Source organism: Lycium ferocissimum, chromosome 12, assembly GCF_029784015.1.
Source record: "Lycium ferocissimum isolate CSIRO_LF1 chromosome 12, AGI_CSIRO_Lferr_CH_V1, whole genome shotgun sequence".
Taxonomy (NCBI): Eukaryota; Viridiplantae; Streptophyta; class Magnoliopsida; order Solanales; family Solanaceae; genus Lycium; species Lycium ferocissimum.
In genome coordinates, this window is record NC_081353.1 from 40,952,881 (window position 1) to 40,969,950 (window position 17,070).

The 17,070-nt window shown below is 35.3% G+C and overlaps 1 protein-coding gene and 1 non-coding gene across 2 annotated transcripts; both read left to right on the top strand.

Moving 5' to 3' along the window:
- The first annotated feature begins 11,725 nt into the window (after positions 1-11,725).
- LOC132041169 (probable LRR receptor-like serine/threonine-protein kinase At2g16250) lies at positions 11,726-15,370 on the top strand. The gene is made up of 4 exons (XM_059431991.1): positions 11,726-13,819; positions 13,945-14,070; positions 14,330-14,352; positions 14,438-15,370. Exons 1-4 carry the CDS (start codon positions 11,889-11,891, stop codon positions 15,022-15,024), a joined length of 2,667 nt encoding a protein of 888 aa, XP_059287974.1. The 5' UTR covers positions 11,726-11,888; the 3' UTR covers positions 15,025-15,370.
- An 894-nt stretch (positions 15,371-16,264) lies between these two features.
- TRNAA-UGC (transfer RNA alanine (anticodon UGC)) lies at positions 16,265-16,337 on the top strand. The gene has a single exon. It is a non-coding gene; the product is annotated as a tRNA-Ala (tRNA).
- The last annotated feature ends 733 nt before the right edge of the window (positions 16,338-17,070 follow it).

Below are 17,070 nucleotides of genomic sequence, written 5' to 3' on the forward strand. Positions count from 1 at the left end.
CCTTTAAGAAATAATAAATGAAGTGCATAATTTATCATGATGTCCATATTAATTGGTGTATAATATTAGTGGATTTGAAAAATGATTTGAAATGAGCAATTAATATTATGGGTAAAATAGGAAAAAAATATTGTCTTCACTTGGTATGTTAAAAATGACAAATAAAAGTAAAAATATATTTTTTACAATACTGAATAAGTAAAAGTGAACGGAAAGAGTATTTCAGTGTTAATTTTTTTTTTTTGTCATCTTTACCTATTATATAGGTAACCAGTATTTATTTTCAAACTTACATATCTCATACTGTATTTTTTTTGAAAATATATATATATCTGACGTCTTAAAGTCTGAAGCAGAATGATTAGCACAATTTTAGGTAAGACTACCAAATTATAGGTGACCATCTGTATTTTAATCGTGATGCTCATTACAGAAACTTTGACTAACAGAGTAAGATTTTCTTCAAAAAGCATTTTAATCATTTTTTTGCGCGGATTGTCCTTCCTCTGGGGCGGTCTTTAATTTATGTCCCTCAAATTAGTGATCTTTAATTTTTGCCCTTCGCCTCATACTTCGAGGTTGATTGAAGCCAATTTCAAAAAAAAAAAAAAAAAGAAATTTCGCAAGATAGATGTTTAGATTCACAAGGCAGAATTTTATTTTCAAAACACTACCTTAAGATAAGGTAGAGTTTGAAACTCTGCGCGAATCATTAAGGCAGAGTTTTGCATGCCTTCCCAATCCAAACTTTGCTTTGCGAATTTTTTTTCTAATTTTTGACTGAGCAGGAGTTGGAACCCGAAATCAATAGGGTTCTAACGAAGGAAAAAAATTAAACACCACTAATTTAATGGACAAAAATTAAAGACCACCCCAAAATAAAGGCATTCTTGCGAATTGCCCCATTTTAATTGCATTAAATATTTCATTATTGCAATGGAGTCAACCAAGCTAACTATCCATTATCGAGAATTTAGCTATAATTGCGACCCCAAAATAAATTTAAAAATTCTCCATTTTCTAACAACACGATGAATCTTTGACTGAGAAGAGAAAAGGATTAAAGAGAATACACATCTTGACTCGCAGTCGATATTTATACTGAACTAAGTAATTTAACCTTAACAATTACAATTAAAGTGAGAACACATCATTTAGTCATGTTAAGCAATAAATAGATGTTTGAAAATCAGATGTCTGGTATTTATTGATTTTGTGTAAAAATCACACGCGACGATATTGCAATAAGTAATGGTTGAATTTTAAGTTGATCAAATTCATCATACTGTAATTTGACTTAAATAGAATTAGACTATCCTTTGCATTTGATATTGAGGAAATTAATCTTAACCAAGTGTCTTAGCTACCGTGTATAGGCTTTCTTGATTGATTAGAAATATTTTCTCCATACAAAGAATTTTTTTATGTAACCCTGATATTTTTTATACCCTTCGTGAAAAAATCCAAATTTATAATAGAGGCTTGTGAAACCTATTTTCGCACCGCACATAAGCGAGTAACTTTAGGCATCGAAATTGTTCTTTTTTTTTTTTTTTTTTTTTTTTTTTTTGAAAAACCAAATTTCTCATGGAGTGCTTCTTCGAAGCGACAAAGAAACAAATAGGACAATGACAAGAAAAATACAGTAACTTTGCTTCCTAAGGTAACTAGACCAGCTGCTAAAACACGGATAGTCAATCTGGCAGTTGCCTGCTAAAATTTTCATTAATGGCACTCTTGTTTAATGCTGAAGATATTTTATTTTTTATTTTTATACTTAATGTTGATGTTGATGCAATTATTTTGCAGCTGTGGCAGTTGAGGACACCCTGCTCACCATTAATGCCTTCCAAATAAAGCATACATATTTAGTGCTAGCAGACTAAAAAAATCTATGCTCAAACACACAAGTAGGCCATACAAAATTTTTGCTTATAGCATGAGACGTGTCATGACTCATGGTAGAGTCAAAATTTCAAGTTAGACTATTCTTTTAAGGAAAATATCCTCAACTCGATATTTAAACTAAATCATATTAATAAATGGAATTTTAAATTTATGGACTTTGAATTTTAAGATAGGATAATGACCAAGTTCGAAATAGATAATTTATACTCTCTCCGTCTCAATTTATGTGAAGTGTTTGACTGGACATAGAATTCAAGAATGAAAGGAAGAATTCTGAAACTTGCGCTCTAAAATAAGTTTTAGATATTTGTCTGATTATAAATCATCTCATTAAAAGAAAAATTAAAAGTTCAAAGTTTAATTGTTACCAAATATAGAAAAGTGTCTCTCTCTTTTAGACTAACCAAAAAAGAAAGAGTAAACATAACTTGGACAGAGGGAGTACATACTAAGTGAATTTCTTACAAAAAATAGAGTTTGAGCCAAAACTATCGGGTTTTGCTGATTCTGTAACTTGTGGTGTAGATCTGCCTCTGATATCAACTTACCACGATTAAGTAATTTAGTAGAGTGAAAATATATATTAATTAATTATGATTAAGTGATAACAACCTAGCTATTAGCAAATACATGTCATACTATAAGTGAATTTCTTAATTACAAAAAATCCCTCTTGTCCTATGAACAAAACTTCAAATTTAATAAATATTGACTTTTGACATTGAAGATTTGCCTATAGGGCAAACGAGGATAAAAAGTTCATTTTCAAAGTTATTGAATGTAATTTCTTCAGCGCAGATAAATTTTTACTATTCTTTTGAATTGTGATTATATTGAAATATTTAAAGTTGGCACTTATTTAGTGTGAACATCTTTATATTTGAAATCTTTTTAACTCTCTCTTTACCCCCCTAACATTTAGAGATTGGGAAACGATACCCCCTTCATATATTAAATGGAAACGATAACCCTCTTATGCAATATTTTTCGATGAGAATTTTCCTTTTTTGAATAAAGATCTTTTCTCTTTTCCTTTCTAGAATTAAATAAGAAAATATACAACTATTATTGTCCCATTCACCTATTTCATTGAAAATAATCTGTGCCTCCAAAAACATCCAGATTAAACTCTATTTTTTGCTCACATTAAAACAGATGCTTGGGGATTTTAATTGCACATCTATAGTCAACCTAATTCCTTCTGGTCATCCGTTGTTATTAATTGCAGAAGCTTCAGTTGAGAACACAGCATTTCTAAGAGTCCGTAACTTAAATGACCCAAAAAGTGGATCGGGGTACCAAAATAATGCAGTAAAAAAAAAAAAAAAAAAACTACCCTTTGCGCACTAAATTAGTGCGCAATAGGACTAAACTGCAAATATACAATTTAGTCCTACTGTATATTAGTGTGCAATAGGGGTTTAATAAACCGCCCCACCATCTTCCCCACCCCGATCAGTCCCCCACCATTTAAAAAAAAAACAACAACAACAACAATCAACAACGAAAAAACAGTGATCCCCACATTAAAAAAAACATCATTTTCGTGTTATTTTTTTAACCCAAAAGTCAATATTCTTGGTATATTCAAGGCAAGAAACAAGTTTCAAAGCTTGAATTTTGGAATAAAGCGGTGTAGAACTCGATTCAAAAACTCAAAAACAATCTTTAATCTAGGTATTTTACTGAGAATTTTCTTTTCCATTGTTAAAAATATTATTATCCTAAGCATGATTAATGTTTAATAGTTGCGGATTTCAAAAAAAAAAAAATATTACGTGGAAAAAAAAAAGCCCAATAGGGGCTGTCCAGTGCGATCACCCCCCCCCCCCCCTCCTTTTGTTAATTGTTTGATTAGCTAATTGTTAATTATTTGTTAATGATATGTTAATATTTAGTTATTTGTTAATTATTTGATCAGCTAATTGTTAATTATTTGATAATGATATGTTAATCTTTACTTTTTGTTAATTGTTTGATTATAGGAAAATATACTAATCTCCTAATAATATTTTTATTTGTTAATTTATTTATTTGTAAAATTTTTTAATCCATGTTAATTATTAATGTGCTAATTAGTTATTTAATTTATATGTTAATCTAATTTTATTTGCTAATTAGTTATCTAATTTTATGTGCTAATTAGTTATCTAATTTATGTGTTAATGTGCTAATTAGTGGTCTAATTAATTATCAATTGTTAATTAGAAATAGTTAAACCTTAATATCCTTAATATTATATTTGTTAGTTAATTGTAGTTAATCCTTAGTTTAGGATTGAACATTCTTAGTTTAAGATTAAAAATATCGTTAATATAATATTAGTTAGTTAATTGTAGTTATTAATTCGCAAATTTAGATAGTTAATATAATTGCCCGTTAAAGGATTAGTTAGTTAGTATCATTTTTCGATAAAGGATTACATAATTAATATTACATGTTAATGATTAATTAAAAATTATTAATACAGATACGACACGACCATGGATCCCAACCTCTTCATCAGGGCTCTTCATGCATCGATCTTTTATCTGTCTACAGTCACTTTCATGGGTCTAGCTATTATGGGATGGGGAGATACATTCTAGTGCATTGTTCCGTCCTTGTAGGATAGAATATGCTTGGGATATTTTGGGCGCTCAGCCCCCACATTGTCGCGTATTAGATATACTTTATCAGGGCGGTATCTACCATTGCGTCATTGCATGGTCGGGTGCATGATGATAGGGTCTTTGACGGCCATGATTGAGCGATGGAGACTGGGAGACCCATACATTCCATCTCCGTACTGGTGAGGCCACTATCACGCTTGAGGATGTGGAGGTCATATATGGTCTACGGGTAGATGGACGCCCATTATGTATTGAGGAGTCAGCTCGGGAGCTCAGATGGCATCGGCAGAAGTTGACTAGGCTCACTGCTTTCGTGCCAGAGGAGGGTGATTTCTGGGGACAGACTCGGGTGTCGTTGGTTTCCCTCTGTACTCACTTGCGCCTCATAGACATCCAACATCCTATTACAAAGGACACACCTCAGGTGGATGTCGATCATCGTGCCCGTCTGTATTTACTCATCATATTCGGGGGCATCTTGTTCCTGAACATATCGGGTTCCAATGTGAGCTTACGGTATTTGCTATATATAGACAATTAGGCGAGTTGGGATGTTATAGTTAGGGAGCTGTTGTTCTGGCTTACCTGTATCAATCACTATGTCGAGCGTCTATGGGCGAGCGTGTGGAAGTCGGTGGATTTTGCGCGCTCGTTCAGGTAATTTATTTAAAAGTGTGTAATTTTATTCTAAGTATAGCTTTTTGAAACGACGACTAATAAAATATTTTTTTAATAACCCTTTCAGATATGAGTGTGGTCTAGGATGAGGCCTTTTTAGCCTGTAGCTGCGCACCCTCAGCCTAACTTCATTGCTGAGGGCATGCCCTACGCGAGGAGATGGACGAGAGGCGTAATCCGAGATGTGGATACGCACCACAGACTCCTTCCGTTCAGGGATCAGCTAGATCGTATGACGGTAGCCATGGTAGGTTATTATCTTTTTTTTTTTTTTTTTTACTATTTTTGTCTTGTATTGTGTAATAATTCATTTTTTTTTTTACAGTTTTTTTATATGGAGGCCGTATGATTAGATTTTGGATCAGTTGCCAGCGATTTGTAGGGCTTGTGAACTCATGTGGAGGTCGCGGTGTCCACTGATACACATGGATATTGTTGAGGAGCACGTGCCCACCTCGTCTTACGATAGTTCGGGCATGTATAAAATATACCTAAGCCAGCTGATTGGAAGCACGACCACTATACGCGGGACGCGGCTCCATCGTGCGGTCGTCGATCTTCGCATTCCCCGGCCTTTATCGGGGCGCGGCTCGGGGATATGCGTTATGGGTCATAGTTACAAATTTATTCAATCCTTAATATTTGATGGGATCGCTAGCGCGGTGGTCGGACGTACGACTCCGATCCAATTACAAGAGCTTCGAGGTACATGAAGTTCGGTACCGGTAGATCACACGCGGAGGTAATAGGGCTAGATTGGCAACCCTACGACGGGTCACGCAGACGATCGAGGATATGCAACACTTGCAGGAGGGTATGAGGCGTTGATAAGTTTACCCCACTTAAACTTAATTAATCTTCTTATATATTAAGTTACAAATTTATTCAATCAAAGGAATATTTGGGGTTAAAGTTAAATTTGAACGATTCATGAAACAAAAAGGGCCGTACGTACGATGCGCTAGAGAGCATGCGCTATATATAATCCCCCGGAAGATGACAAGATTATTTTCGCGGCCGGATGGTTCGAAGAGCTGGAGAAAATAGTGATGTGCGAAGACCAAAATTAAAAAAATATTTTCTTCAGCTAATCAACCAATTGGATCATATTCCGGATATTGTTGGAGCAAGCGAAACCACCTTGCAAGCACATGGTTGAAGAACGTGGAGAAGGTAAGGTTCAATCCTCGTGGAGTGTAATGGGGTTATAGTATGTGGAAATGGGAAATTCATGAAAGAGATTGTCAAAGGAGTGGTGTTGGAGGGGTGTATATGTTGTGGCCGAGGTGGTTAATTGTATTTAGCATGTTTGGGCTAGAGGGGCTAGTTGAGCGAGGGATGGTGGCCGAGGTGGTGAAGATTTAATGAATCAAGGCGGGGGGCTAGAGGGGATTTTATATTTATGATAATGACATTGGCCGGGGGGTGGTTGTTGTTCTTGTTGAATTGGGAGTTTCGGGTGGAGAGGTTGGTTAGGTTATTTTGAATGGCCGAGGTGGTTGAATGGACGAAGAGGTGGGGCTAGAGGGGTAATTAGAATGTTGCCGTGGAGGGATGGTGGCCGAGTTGTGGTGGCGGTGGAGGCCTCGGGTTTTGCCAGTAGATGAGCTAGTTTGACGAGCATGCTACCGTTCGCTCCGGGCCTAGTAGCATCCGCGGACTTCGCAGCGCCCTATGCGTCGACTTCTTCTTGCCGATTCATCTCTTAACAAACTATAGCCCTTATGTCGACACCTATATATACGCCCTCGCAGCTATTTTCGAGCACCTAGAGTGGCCATCATTGGAGGCATACCATGCGCAACCGCCGACTTATTTATACGTTCGCCGTCCGTAGGGTGAGCGGCCGATTCTGATATACGGGGGTGGCGGTTTTCCCCAAATGGAGTTTTGATTACCCTATTGGCGAAGATGACGACTTCACATTCCTGGACTTCAGCAGCTGGAGCCAAGATGTAAATGTTTTAAATAATTATTTTAACAAGTTAAAATACGTATACTTATTATTATATAATTTTCCATTTCTTATGATCTAGCTCTGGCACCATCTACATCTCCGGCTCCGGGGCCCGCTTGGGAGACTACTGAGGAGCCTTTACGTACTCGGGAGCCCTCTCATCATCCATTTCCGGAGCCCGTCGACACACATGTTTGACTTTTTAGAAAAGATAATGTATTAATCATATCTAAATTATAATTAGGTTTTTAATTGTTTATATGTTATTCCAAGTTTAGTTTAGAATAAATCTAAACTAAATTGTTTATATGTTATTTCAAATTCATTCTTCTGCGCCTGTAGACCCGTCTCCAGCTTTGGCACTATCTACATCTCCGGCTGCGAGCCCGCTTAGGAGCCTGCTCAGGATCCCGCTCGGGAGACCGTTGAGGAGCCAGCTCGGGAGCCCTCTCATCATCCATCTCAGGAGCCCGTCGACACACAGGTTTGATTTTTTACAAAAAGATAATGTATTGATTAAATCTAAATTATAATTAGGTTTTTAATTGTTTATATGTTATTTCAAGTTTAGTTTAGAATAAATCTAAACTAAATTATTTATATGTTATTTCAGATTCATTCTTCTACGCCTGTGGACCCTTCTTCTCGTTGAGATTGACCCGTGATCTTTTTTTACAAAAGATCCGATTGATGAGATTCCGAGTTTAGAATACAAATCCGGCCCCACAAGAAGCATGTTATGCTCAAGGGCACAAGGAAGGGAAGGACGGATGATCATGACATAAAGCATCCCATTATTAAGAGGAAAAATGGGGATGGAGATGATGGTGAGGGTGGTGGGGCTTGCCTTAGGCCTAGGGTTAGTCTTAAAGCTCCCATATGTGGGACCTAGAGATTGTGTGTATGTACATTTTATGTTAATATTATATTTTTTTGGTATTATTTTCTTAGTCATATATAGTTATCTTAGTTTTGATTATCGTTTATTAATAACTCGTGGGACATCCTAAATTTAATTATGAAAAAAATCTCGACATGTTCGAAATAAAGTAATGCCTTGACTAAATAATAAAACGATTAAATCAAAATCTTATAAAATAAAACACTTAAACCTAAAGATAACAAGTTTCCAAACAAACAAAACTTACTTCGGAGTACTTTACAACCTTTAAAATGACGATCCAAACATTTACGTATACTTGATGTATTGAGCCTACATTATTGGTCGCAGAAAAAGATATCCGGTTCTATTTAAAATATTGATATTTCGGTGTTTTGAAACATGACTAATCTTTGGTCAAAGTATGGAAAAAAGGTGAAATTTCCAAACTTTGAAACTGTACAAGGGTGGGGCGGTTTATTAAACCCCTATTGCACACTAATTTAGTGCGCAAAGGGTAGTTTGGTTAATTTTTTTTACTGCATCATTTTGGTACCCCGACCCATTTTTTGGGTCATTTAAGTTGGAGACTCCATTTCTAAAAGGTGTTGATTGCCTGTGCAATTGAGATGTTCCATGTTGTGCAGCTAAAGAAGCAATTTGACTTGGTATGGGTGGTTGAACCTTGAAAATCCAACAACTAACACTACTAATAAAAAACTACTCAAAATCGAGGGCCAAAACTGACGGACTACGAATGGTTATGTAAATTTTTAAAAAAGTCGGATTTTATTGAAAAACTAGTATAAAATTTTAAAAACCCAACGGAGTCCGTCGTTTAAAAAAAAAAAATGAAATGTAGCTACTTGAAATCAAACTCAAGTATGTACCCCGGCATTGAACAACTTTACCACTAGATCACTCATGCTCCTTGATCAAATACTTCCATTGCTCTAATTTATACTCTTAAACTGCAATTTTGCACTCTGAAAACCGACGGAGTCCGTCGATTTTTGTATAAAAAGAATTAGAATCGACGGAGTCCATCGATTATATTTTAGAAAAATAATAAAAAATAATAGTATAATTTTTGCATATTTTTGAGCAAAAAATAACTGACGAAATTACGTTGGTTTTGTTTTAAAAATAAGAAAGATTTAAAAGACTTACTGAAAGTCCGTTGGTATTTCCCATTTTTTAGTAGTGTAAAATTAGGGAAGAAAAATTATTGATAAAACATTAATTCATTAATAACATATGGTATGAAAATTATTTATTACTACCTGTGATGCCATTTCAAATATGGTTCGTGTTTGACATTTCAATACCATTCTAATTTTCTATTGCGCAGTAATTTCAAGTAGCTGTTTCATCCTAAAGCAAGTACATTATTTTCAACAGAATAGGTGAATTAATGAGATAATAATAGTTGTATATTTTCTTATTTTAATTCTAGAAAGAAAATAAAAGATCTTTATTCAAAAAGGAAAATCCTAGCAAGAAAATATTGTATAAGAGGGTTATCGTTCTCATTCAATATGTGAAGGGGATATCATTTCCCTGCTCTTAATTGTTAGGGGGGTAAAGTGGGATTGACTCATTCTTTTGAATTGTGAGTATATTGAAATATTTAAAGTTGACACTTATTTAGTGTGAAAATATTTATATTTGAAATCCTTTTAATTCTCTCTCTTCATATATAGAGTGATACTTAGAGCTAAAAAATACAAGGCAAAATACATCAAATGTCTCCTGAACTATACTCGAAAAATTGAGTTCACACTCAAACTAATCGGGCGATCATTACCCTCTTGACCATTTAAAAAGTTAATTTAATACCACTCTAGACGCTGATGTGTCAAAAAAAAAATTATAATTAAAAATAGGAGAGTGAATTAGTAAAAATAATTTTTAAATTTTAATAAAAACTATTTTTTTCACTCCTGCTCCATTTCACCCCCCATCCACCCACCCGAACTCCCCAAACCCTTATTCTTCTTCTTCATTTCAGTAGCACTAGCACCCTCCCCCCCCCCCCCCCCAAAAAAAAAAAAAAAAAAAACCAAAACCAAACTCTTCTTCTTCATTTCGCCTCCACCACGCCCCCCCCCCCCTCTTCACCTTCACCTTCACCCTCACCCGCCCACACCCCCATCGCTTCCTTTCTTCTTCTTCTTCTTCACAACATATAAAAAAATCACAATGTGGAGTTAAGAAATAAAAGTAAAATGACCATTAACAAAGAAAATAAACCCTCTTCTTTTGAAATAGTGTTAACAGATCTTGGCTGGAAATTTTTTCCGGCAAGCTTCCATTTTTTCCGATGAAGCTTCAATCTCTTTTATTTTTCTCTCACTTTAAAATGGCCTTAATATTACATTGTTAAAAATCATCAATAATGATTTGTAAATTATTCCGGTGGTGGATTTGGTTGTGGGGGGTGGGCAGCAATGGTGGTGGTTTAATAGTGGGATGATTTAGTGATGAACAAGATATAATTATTGAAGGATTTTAATGGTTAATTAGGGATTACTTAGCGTAAATATAATTAACAAAAGAAAAATCAAATGAATAAAGAAAAGGAAAAGAATATAAAATTAAAATTTAGAAGATTTTCTTGTGGTACTGACATGGCGCTGATGTGGAGGCGAGTGTGTAACACCTTACTTTGTGCAACTGATTATGTGTGCATCAAGGTGGAATTAAATTCACTTTTTAGATGGTCAGGGGATAATAGGTCACCCGATTAGTTTGAGTGTGAACTCGACTTTTCGGGTATATTTCGGGCGGGGGGGGGGGGGGGCATTTGATGTATTTTGCCAAAATACAATAAATGTGTTAGCAGCCGCCGCCGCCACAAGGTTGCATCACTCCTAGCTTGCGTGCATATGTACCTAGACATTACTCAATTCATCCAAATTATATGAGGCGCTCTTCATTTTTGAACGTCTCAAAATGTTTGATATTGTTTCATTTTTTGTAGGGCATTCACAATTTTTAAGAATTCAAATTCATTAAACTATTTTAAAGTTTGTGTGATATTTTCTCCATCATCACTTACATTGATATTTAATACTCCCTTTGTTTCAATTTATTTTAAATGTCACGTTATATATTTAGTAATTCTTTAAATTCAAAATTCTAATCAAACAAGGCATATAAAATGAAATAGAGAGAAACAGAGGGAGTATATTCTTTTACTATCACTGGTCTTGTAAATAAGTTAAACTTTTCTGTCTTTATGCATGTTCTTTTACTATCACTAGTCTTGTAAATTAAGTTAAACTTTTCTGTCTTCATGCATGTTCTTTTACTATCACTAGTCTTGTAAATAAGTTAAACTTTTCTGTCTTCATGCATGTAATACCCTTTTTGTTTTAGTCCATCACAAAAGAATGATATTTTTTTATATTTAGTAAAAATTTAATATTAAACTTTTTATTCACTATAAATTTATAAGCACACAAATATTTATAATTTATTTTAAATCACAAATTTTGAAAATCTTTCTTTTATTCTTAAGCTCTATGCTAAATCAAATATCACCGCTTAATTAGGGACAGAGGGCGTAACTATTAAACTTGCATACCAATCAAATACGGTCGTATAAAATAGATATATCATTTCAAAGACAACACATTGGGAGATGGAAAACGAAATAAAGCAGGTACCGAACACTGAATTACCCAAGAAGGTAGAAGGAAAGTGGGTATTTGTACTTGCATAGCAACTGAAAAGGAGATATAGTTTCACAGCTGTATATTTAAGGGACCATAAACTGAAACAACTGTTGGAAATATGAAAATGCAGACATAATTTCACAACATATTATAAGCCTCTCTGCATCAAAAGAATGTTACAGTATTTCATGGGAACTCAGTTTTTTCTTGCTCTTTTTTTCTTGTTCTTTTACTCAGTTTTAGCTAAGCAGATCCAAGTAAGCTCCAATTTGGAACACAAAGCTTTACTGGATCTCAGATCATCTTTGGGTATCAAAGCAAAAAACTGGCCAAGAAAATCAGACCATTGCACCAATTGGACTGGAATTCACTGCAACAATGGCAAAGTTGTGGCTATAAAGTTAACTGAACTAAGAAGAAGTCACCAAGGGAGTCTATTTCCAAAATTTTCTGTTGATTCTTTAGCCAATTTTACTCACTTGACATCGTTTAACTCGTCAGGTTTCTTTCTCCCAGGGCCAATTCCTGACTGGTTTGGCCAAAAATTAACTCAGCTCAAAGAACTTGATCTTAGTTCAAGTTCAATTCTTGGTTCACTTCCACCATCACTTGGAAGTTTGAGTAGTCTTAATTTTCTCTCTTTATCTAATAATTTCATCACAGGTACTATTCCTATAGAACTTGGACAGTTGAGTTCTTTAAGGGCTCTTCATCTTTCTGGTAATTCACTCACAGGTTCAATTCCAAGTACTTTTTCAGATATTAAGAATCTCAGTATTCTTGATTTGTCTTCAAATTTCTTGTCTGGTCCAATCCCTGTTGAATTTGGTTCACTTAATGGACTTACGCTCCTCAACTTGTCAAATAACAGTTTGAGTTCTTATATTCCTTCTGAAATTTCAAATCTTTCTCAGTTGGTAGGACTTGATCTTGGTAAAAATTACTTGTCAGGGTCATTGCCAAAGGATTTATCAAGATTGAGAAATTTGAGGAGATTTTTTATTGGAAATAATGAGCTAGAGGGTACATTGCCTAGTAATTTGTTTTCAAATCTTTCTATGTTGGAGCATATAAACCTCAGTTGGAATCAATTCGAAGGCGAAATACCTAATGTTTTATGGTCATTATCTCATTTGAAGATTCTTGATATTTCAGGGAACAACTTCACTGGGATGATTTCAAAATTTTCATATTTTAGTACCAATTATGCTTCATATAACCTTTCGAATAATCTGTTCTTTGGAAATGTGAATTTTGATGTTTGGAGTTTTCAATCAATTGATCTGTCTAACAACTATTTTCAAGGACCAGCACCCGATAAATCTGGTATCCGAGTTGTGAGTAATTGCTTTACGGGGTCATTGAATCAGAAAAGTTCAGAAGATTGTGGTAAATTTTATGCTGATAGGGGTCTCATATTTGTCAATGGCACAAGTGAAACTCCAGTACGTAGATCCTCGAAGGGCGAGCATAAACATTTGCTTATAATGGTTGGAGTTTTTGGTGGAGTTGGGGTACTTATGCTTTTGGCATTAGCCATTTTATTGTTTTTGAAGATATGCTACAGAGGAAATTCAAATGAAAGAGGCATATCGAACGTTAGTCCTGTTGTGGAAGGAGGAAATAATCCGGCACCAGCAGGAAAGTTCTCTAGTGATATATCTGGTTCGATCGAATCATTTACTTATGAGCAGATACTCCAAGCCACAAGCAACTTCAATGAAACAAACCTTATCAAGAATGGTCACACTGGAGACATTTTTCGAGGAATATTGGAAGGCGGTGTCACCGTAGTTATCAAGAAAGTTAATGTTGAAAAAGAAACATACAAGTTGGAGTTGGATTTGTTAAACCGGACAACACACCATAGGTTGGTCCCTTTTTTGGGCCATTGCTTAGAGCATGAGAGTGAGAAATTCTTGGTCTATAAACATATGCCAAATGGAGATTTGTTCAATTTGTTGTCCCGGGATACGGATTTAGAAGACGAAGAAAAAGAAAATCAACAGTCTTTGGATTGGATAACAAGACTAAAAATTGCAATAGGAGCTGCAGAAGGTTTAGTTTATTTGCACCATGAGTGTAATCCTCCCCTTGTTCATAGGTATTTGTTTCTTTCACTTTCTTGCATTCTTGTTTTATACTTTATTTTTAGCTGTAACCTTAAGTTGAGTTATTGTAAAGTTCTACACTAAGCTAATTATATTCTGTATTTTCTGATTTTTGAAGAGATGTTCAAGCTAGCAGTATCCTTCTCGACGATAAATTTGAAGTAAGGCTGGGAAGTTTGAGCGACGTGTGTGCACAGGAAGGTGATAATCACAATATGATCACAAAGTTTTTTCGCATGCCAAAGTAAGTACTTAAATATATGTCAAGGTCGTTTTGCCTTTCTTCCATTTCTACTTTTAGCATTTCCTTTTAGCAGTTAACATGCTCAATTAATAAATGTTTAGTAGTCCCAATTCCAGATGTGTTAGATGTGTAATAGCCTTAAATTTTACTTTAGTTACTTTTACGTATGCACATTCCACAGATTCTGTATACTTCTTCTGCATATTGCTTTTTGTTCAATGTTCTAAGATATCTTACTTTTCTACTTGACAATAAACAGGAATCCTGATGGAGACCCTGCTGGTATGTAGTATTCTTTTCGTAAAAATGCGTAGTTGAGACTTTAGTCATTATTTCAATTTTTCATGCTTTCCTTATACATGAACAGGATCTTCATTTACAAGTTGCACTTATGATGTATACTGTTTCGGGAAGGTCTTACTCGAGCTTGTAACTGGTAACGTTGGCATAAGCCACCCGGACGAGTTGGACAAATTTCTTCCGTTCATCACTATGCGCGAGAAAGAACTAGTGGCCAAGATCGTCGACCCATCTCTAATTCTAGACGACGACTTAATTGAAGAGATGTGGGCTGTAGCCCTAGTAGCCAAAGCATGTCTTCATCCGAGGCCTTCTAGACGTCCTGAAATGAGACGGGTACTAAAAGCTCTCGAGAACCCTTTCAAGGTTGTTAGAGAAGGAAGTTTTAATTCTAGGAGGCTAAGAACAACTTCATCAAGGCGGTCTTGGAGTGCTGCTTTTCTTGGTAGTTGGCATTATAGCTCACAGGATAGTACTAATGCTAGTGTTCAAACAAGCAAAGAGGTCGGCATGAACCTAAAACAGCCAGGAAGAGTAGGATCTCATTCTCATAGCAGCGGGATGGAACATTCATCTTCGTGTAAGAGATCGTCCAGTGAGATTTTCCCCGAACCTCAGGAAACGCTAGATATAGAGAGACAAGACACGAACTAGCCGTCCGGAGAGTTTAAACGTATCTTATCATGTGCATTGGTTTTGTAAGTATCAGGGGTTTGATTTTTTATTAGATGAGCAGTCGGTGCTATGATCGTCCTGAAGACATGGGCCCACACGCTATACAAAAGTTATGCAGTTGGTAAACTCTTTTCTTCGGCGACGGACTATCAAATCGATCAGTATTTTTGAATATGTTGTTACATCATGTACATACATGTATTCTGCTTTCCTCTTTTTGTTTTTGTTTGTTACAAATGCTCATGGCTTTGTAAATTTTCGAAAGTTTACTCTGTCTCCCTGATTGTGTGCAAATACAGATGTGATAGATAACAAGCATATAACTGTGTCAAGTGTCTACACTGTATAATCTAGATTCATAATTTCATGACATCATATTTTGAGATCGCATGAAAAAGTATGATATAATTGAACAATAGGACCTCAAAACTGATACCGTCTGCTAATCCATTGGTGGCCTAAGTCCAAGAAACTCAATACATGTAGATGCACCTAAAAGTTACAATGAGCAAAGTCTTTAAAATGCATCTATCCTGGTATCCAGGTGAACCGTGATTTTCATCAATGAGATTCAAAATATAAAAAAGTAAACACATGAAGAAGCCAAGGGGATTTAACATCTATTATACAAACGTAACATAAAAATTAATTTTGACCTTATATATACAGTGTAGTTTTCCGATGATCCCTAGTGGCCCTCTAGCTCCGCCCATGCTGGCTGACTGCTGACATCTTATTTAACAAACAATGGCAGATCCAACAATGAGTTCGCAGGTTTGGTAAAACGCAGTGTTTTGTCATCAAACATGTTCATGCGCAAAAACAAGTATATGAAAGTTCGACTTTTGACTCAGAAACCACAACGTCTAAATTCTAAAAGTATTATATTCTTCACTAGGCCTAACATTTATCTGGCGAATACATGCTCAAGTTTGTCTCTTGACTGGTAGGATCAACACCTTCAGATGTGACGAATATAACAGCTTATGAGATCCATCAGAGTTCAAGAGAAAAGCAAATAAAAAAGGTCATATTTCATTTAAAAAGTTTCTGAACCAGGCATGCCTAAGTTAGGATGACTTGAAATATCACAATAACATTATTATGATTAGTTATAGATGATGCAGAAAACTTAATTTCTCAATCGTAAGAGTGTCGATAGACCAACTTTCTCTGTTGTAACGAATATTATATTTTATTGAAGCACCCCTAAACATCAGGGGATGTAGCTCAAATGGTAGAGCGCTCGCTTTGCATGCGAGAGGCACGGGGTTCGATCCCCCGCATCTCCATAACTTTTTTAATTTTATTTTGACAGCCTGATCGACAAAAGATTCAGTAGCTGCTTCCCATTTCCAACAAATTCATTGCATGAGTATTATTCTGTAATTTCATCAAGTAAAACTCCAACATTTCCTCATTCTAATATTCTACTGTTGTAAAAAGAACACAATCGAGATACAATGATGGATATATGAAATAATAAAAAAGGTCTTAGTTACTGCTTCCCATATATTGCTTCCTAACAAATCCATTCGACAAGTATTTTTCATCTAGTAACGCGCACACAATCAGTCTACTTATAAGTCTGAATAGCTGTGTGGGCGGTCTGAATTATACTCATATCAACCGTGAAAATAACATCAAGGAACACAATTATACCAGGACTGATGTTGGCTTCCATTTATTGGAGAAGTAATCCTCGAAATGAATTGATCAACATTAAGTATTGTATTGTTATCAACTAATTAAAGAGGATTGGCATGATCAAGATCATCAAAATATCATAATAATCTACAGAACCTAGTACATTTAGGAAACACCTGGAAAACCTCAAAAGGCAACTGATTTTCTACCAATAAAAGGTCGCGACGTACCACATCTCTATCATGTTCTTCATATCCAACCTCCTCCTCCGGCAAAGCCTACGAATTCAAGAATGAAGCAGCCATCGAGGAACATCATCAAACACCAGTCAGAGTCCAGCATAAATCATGGGCAGAGTGAATAGAGTGAGAGTAACAA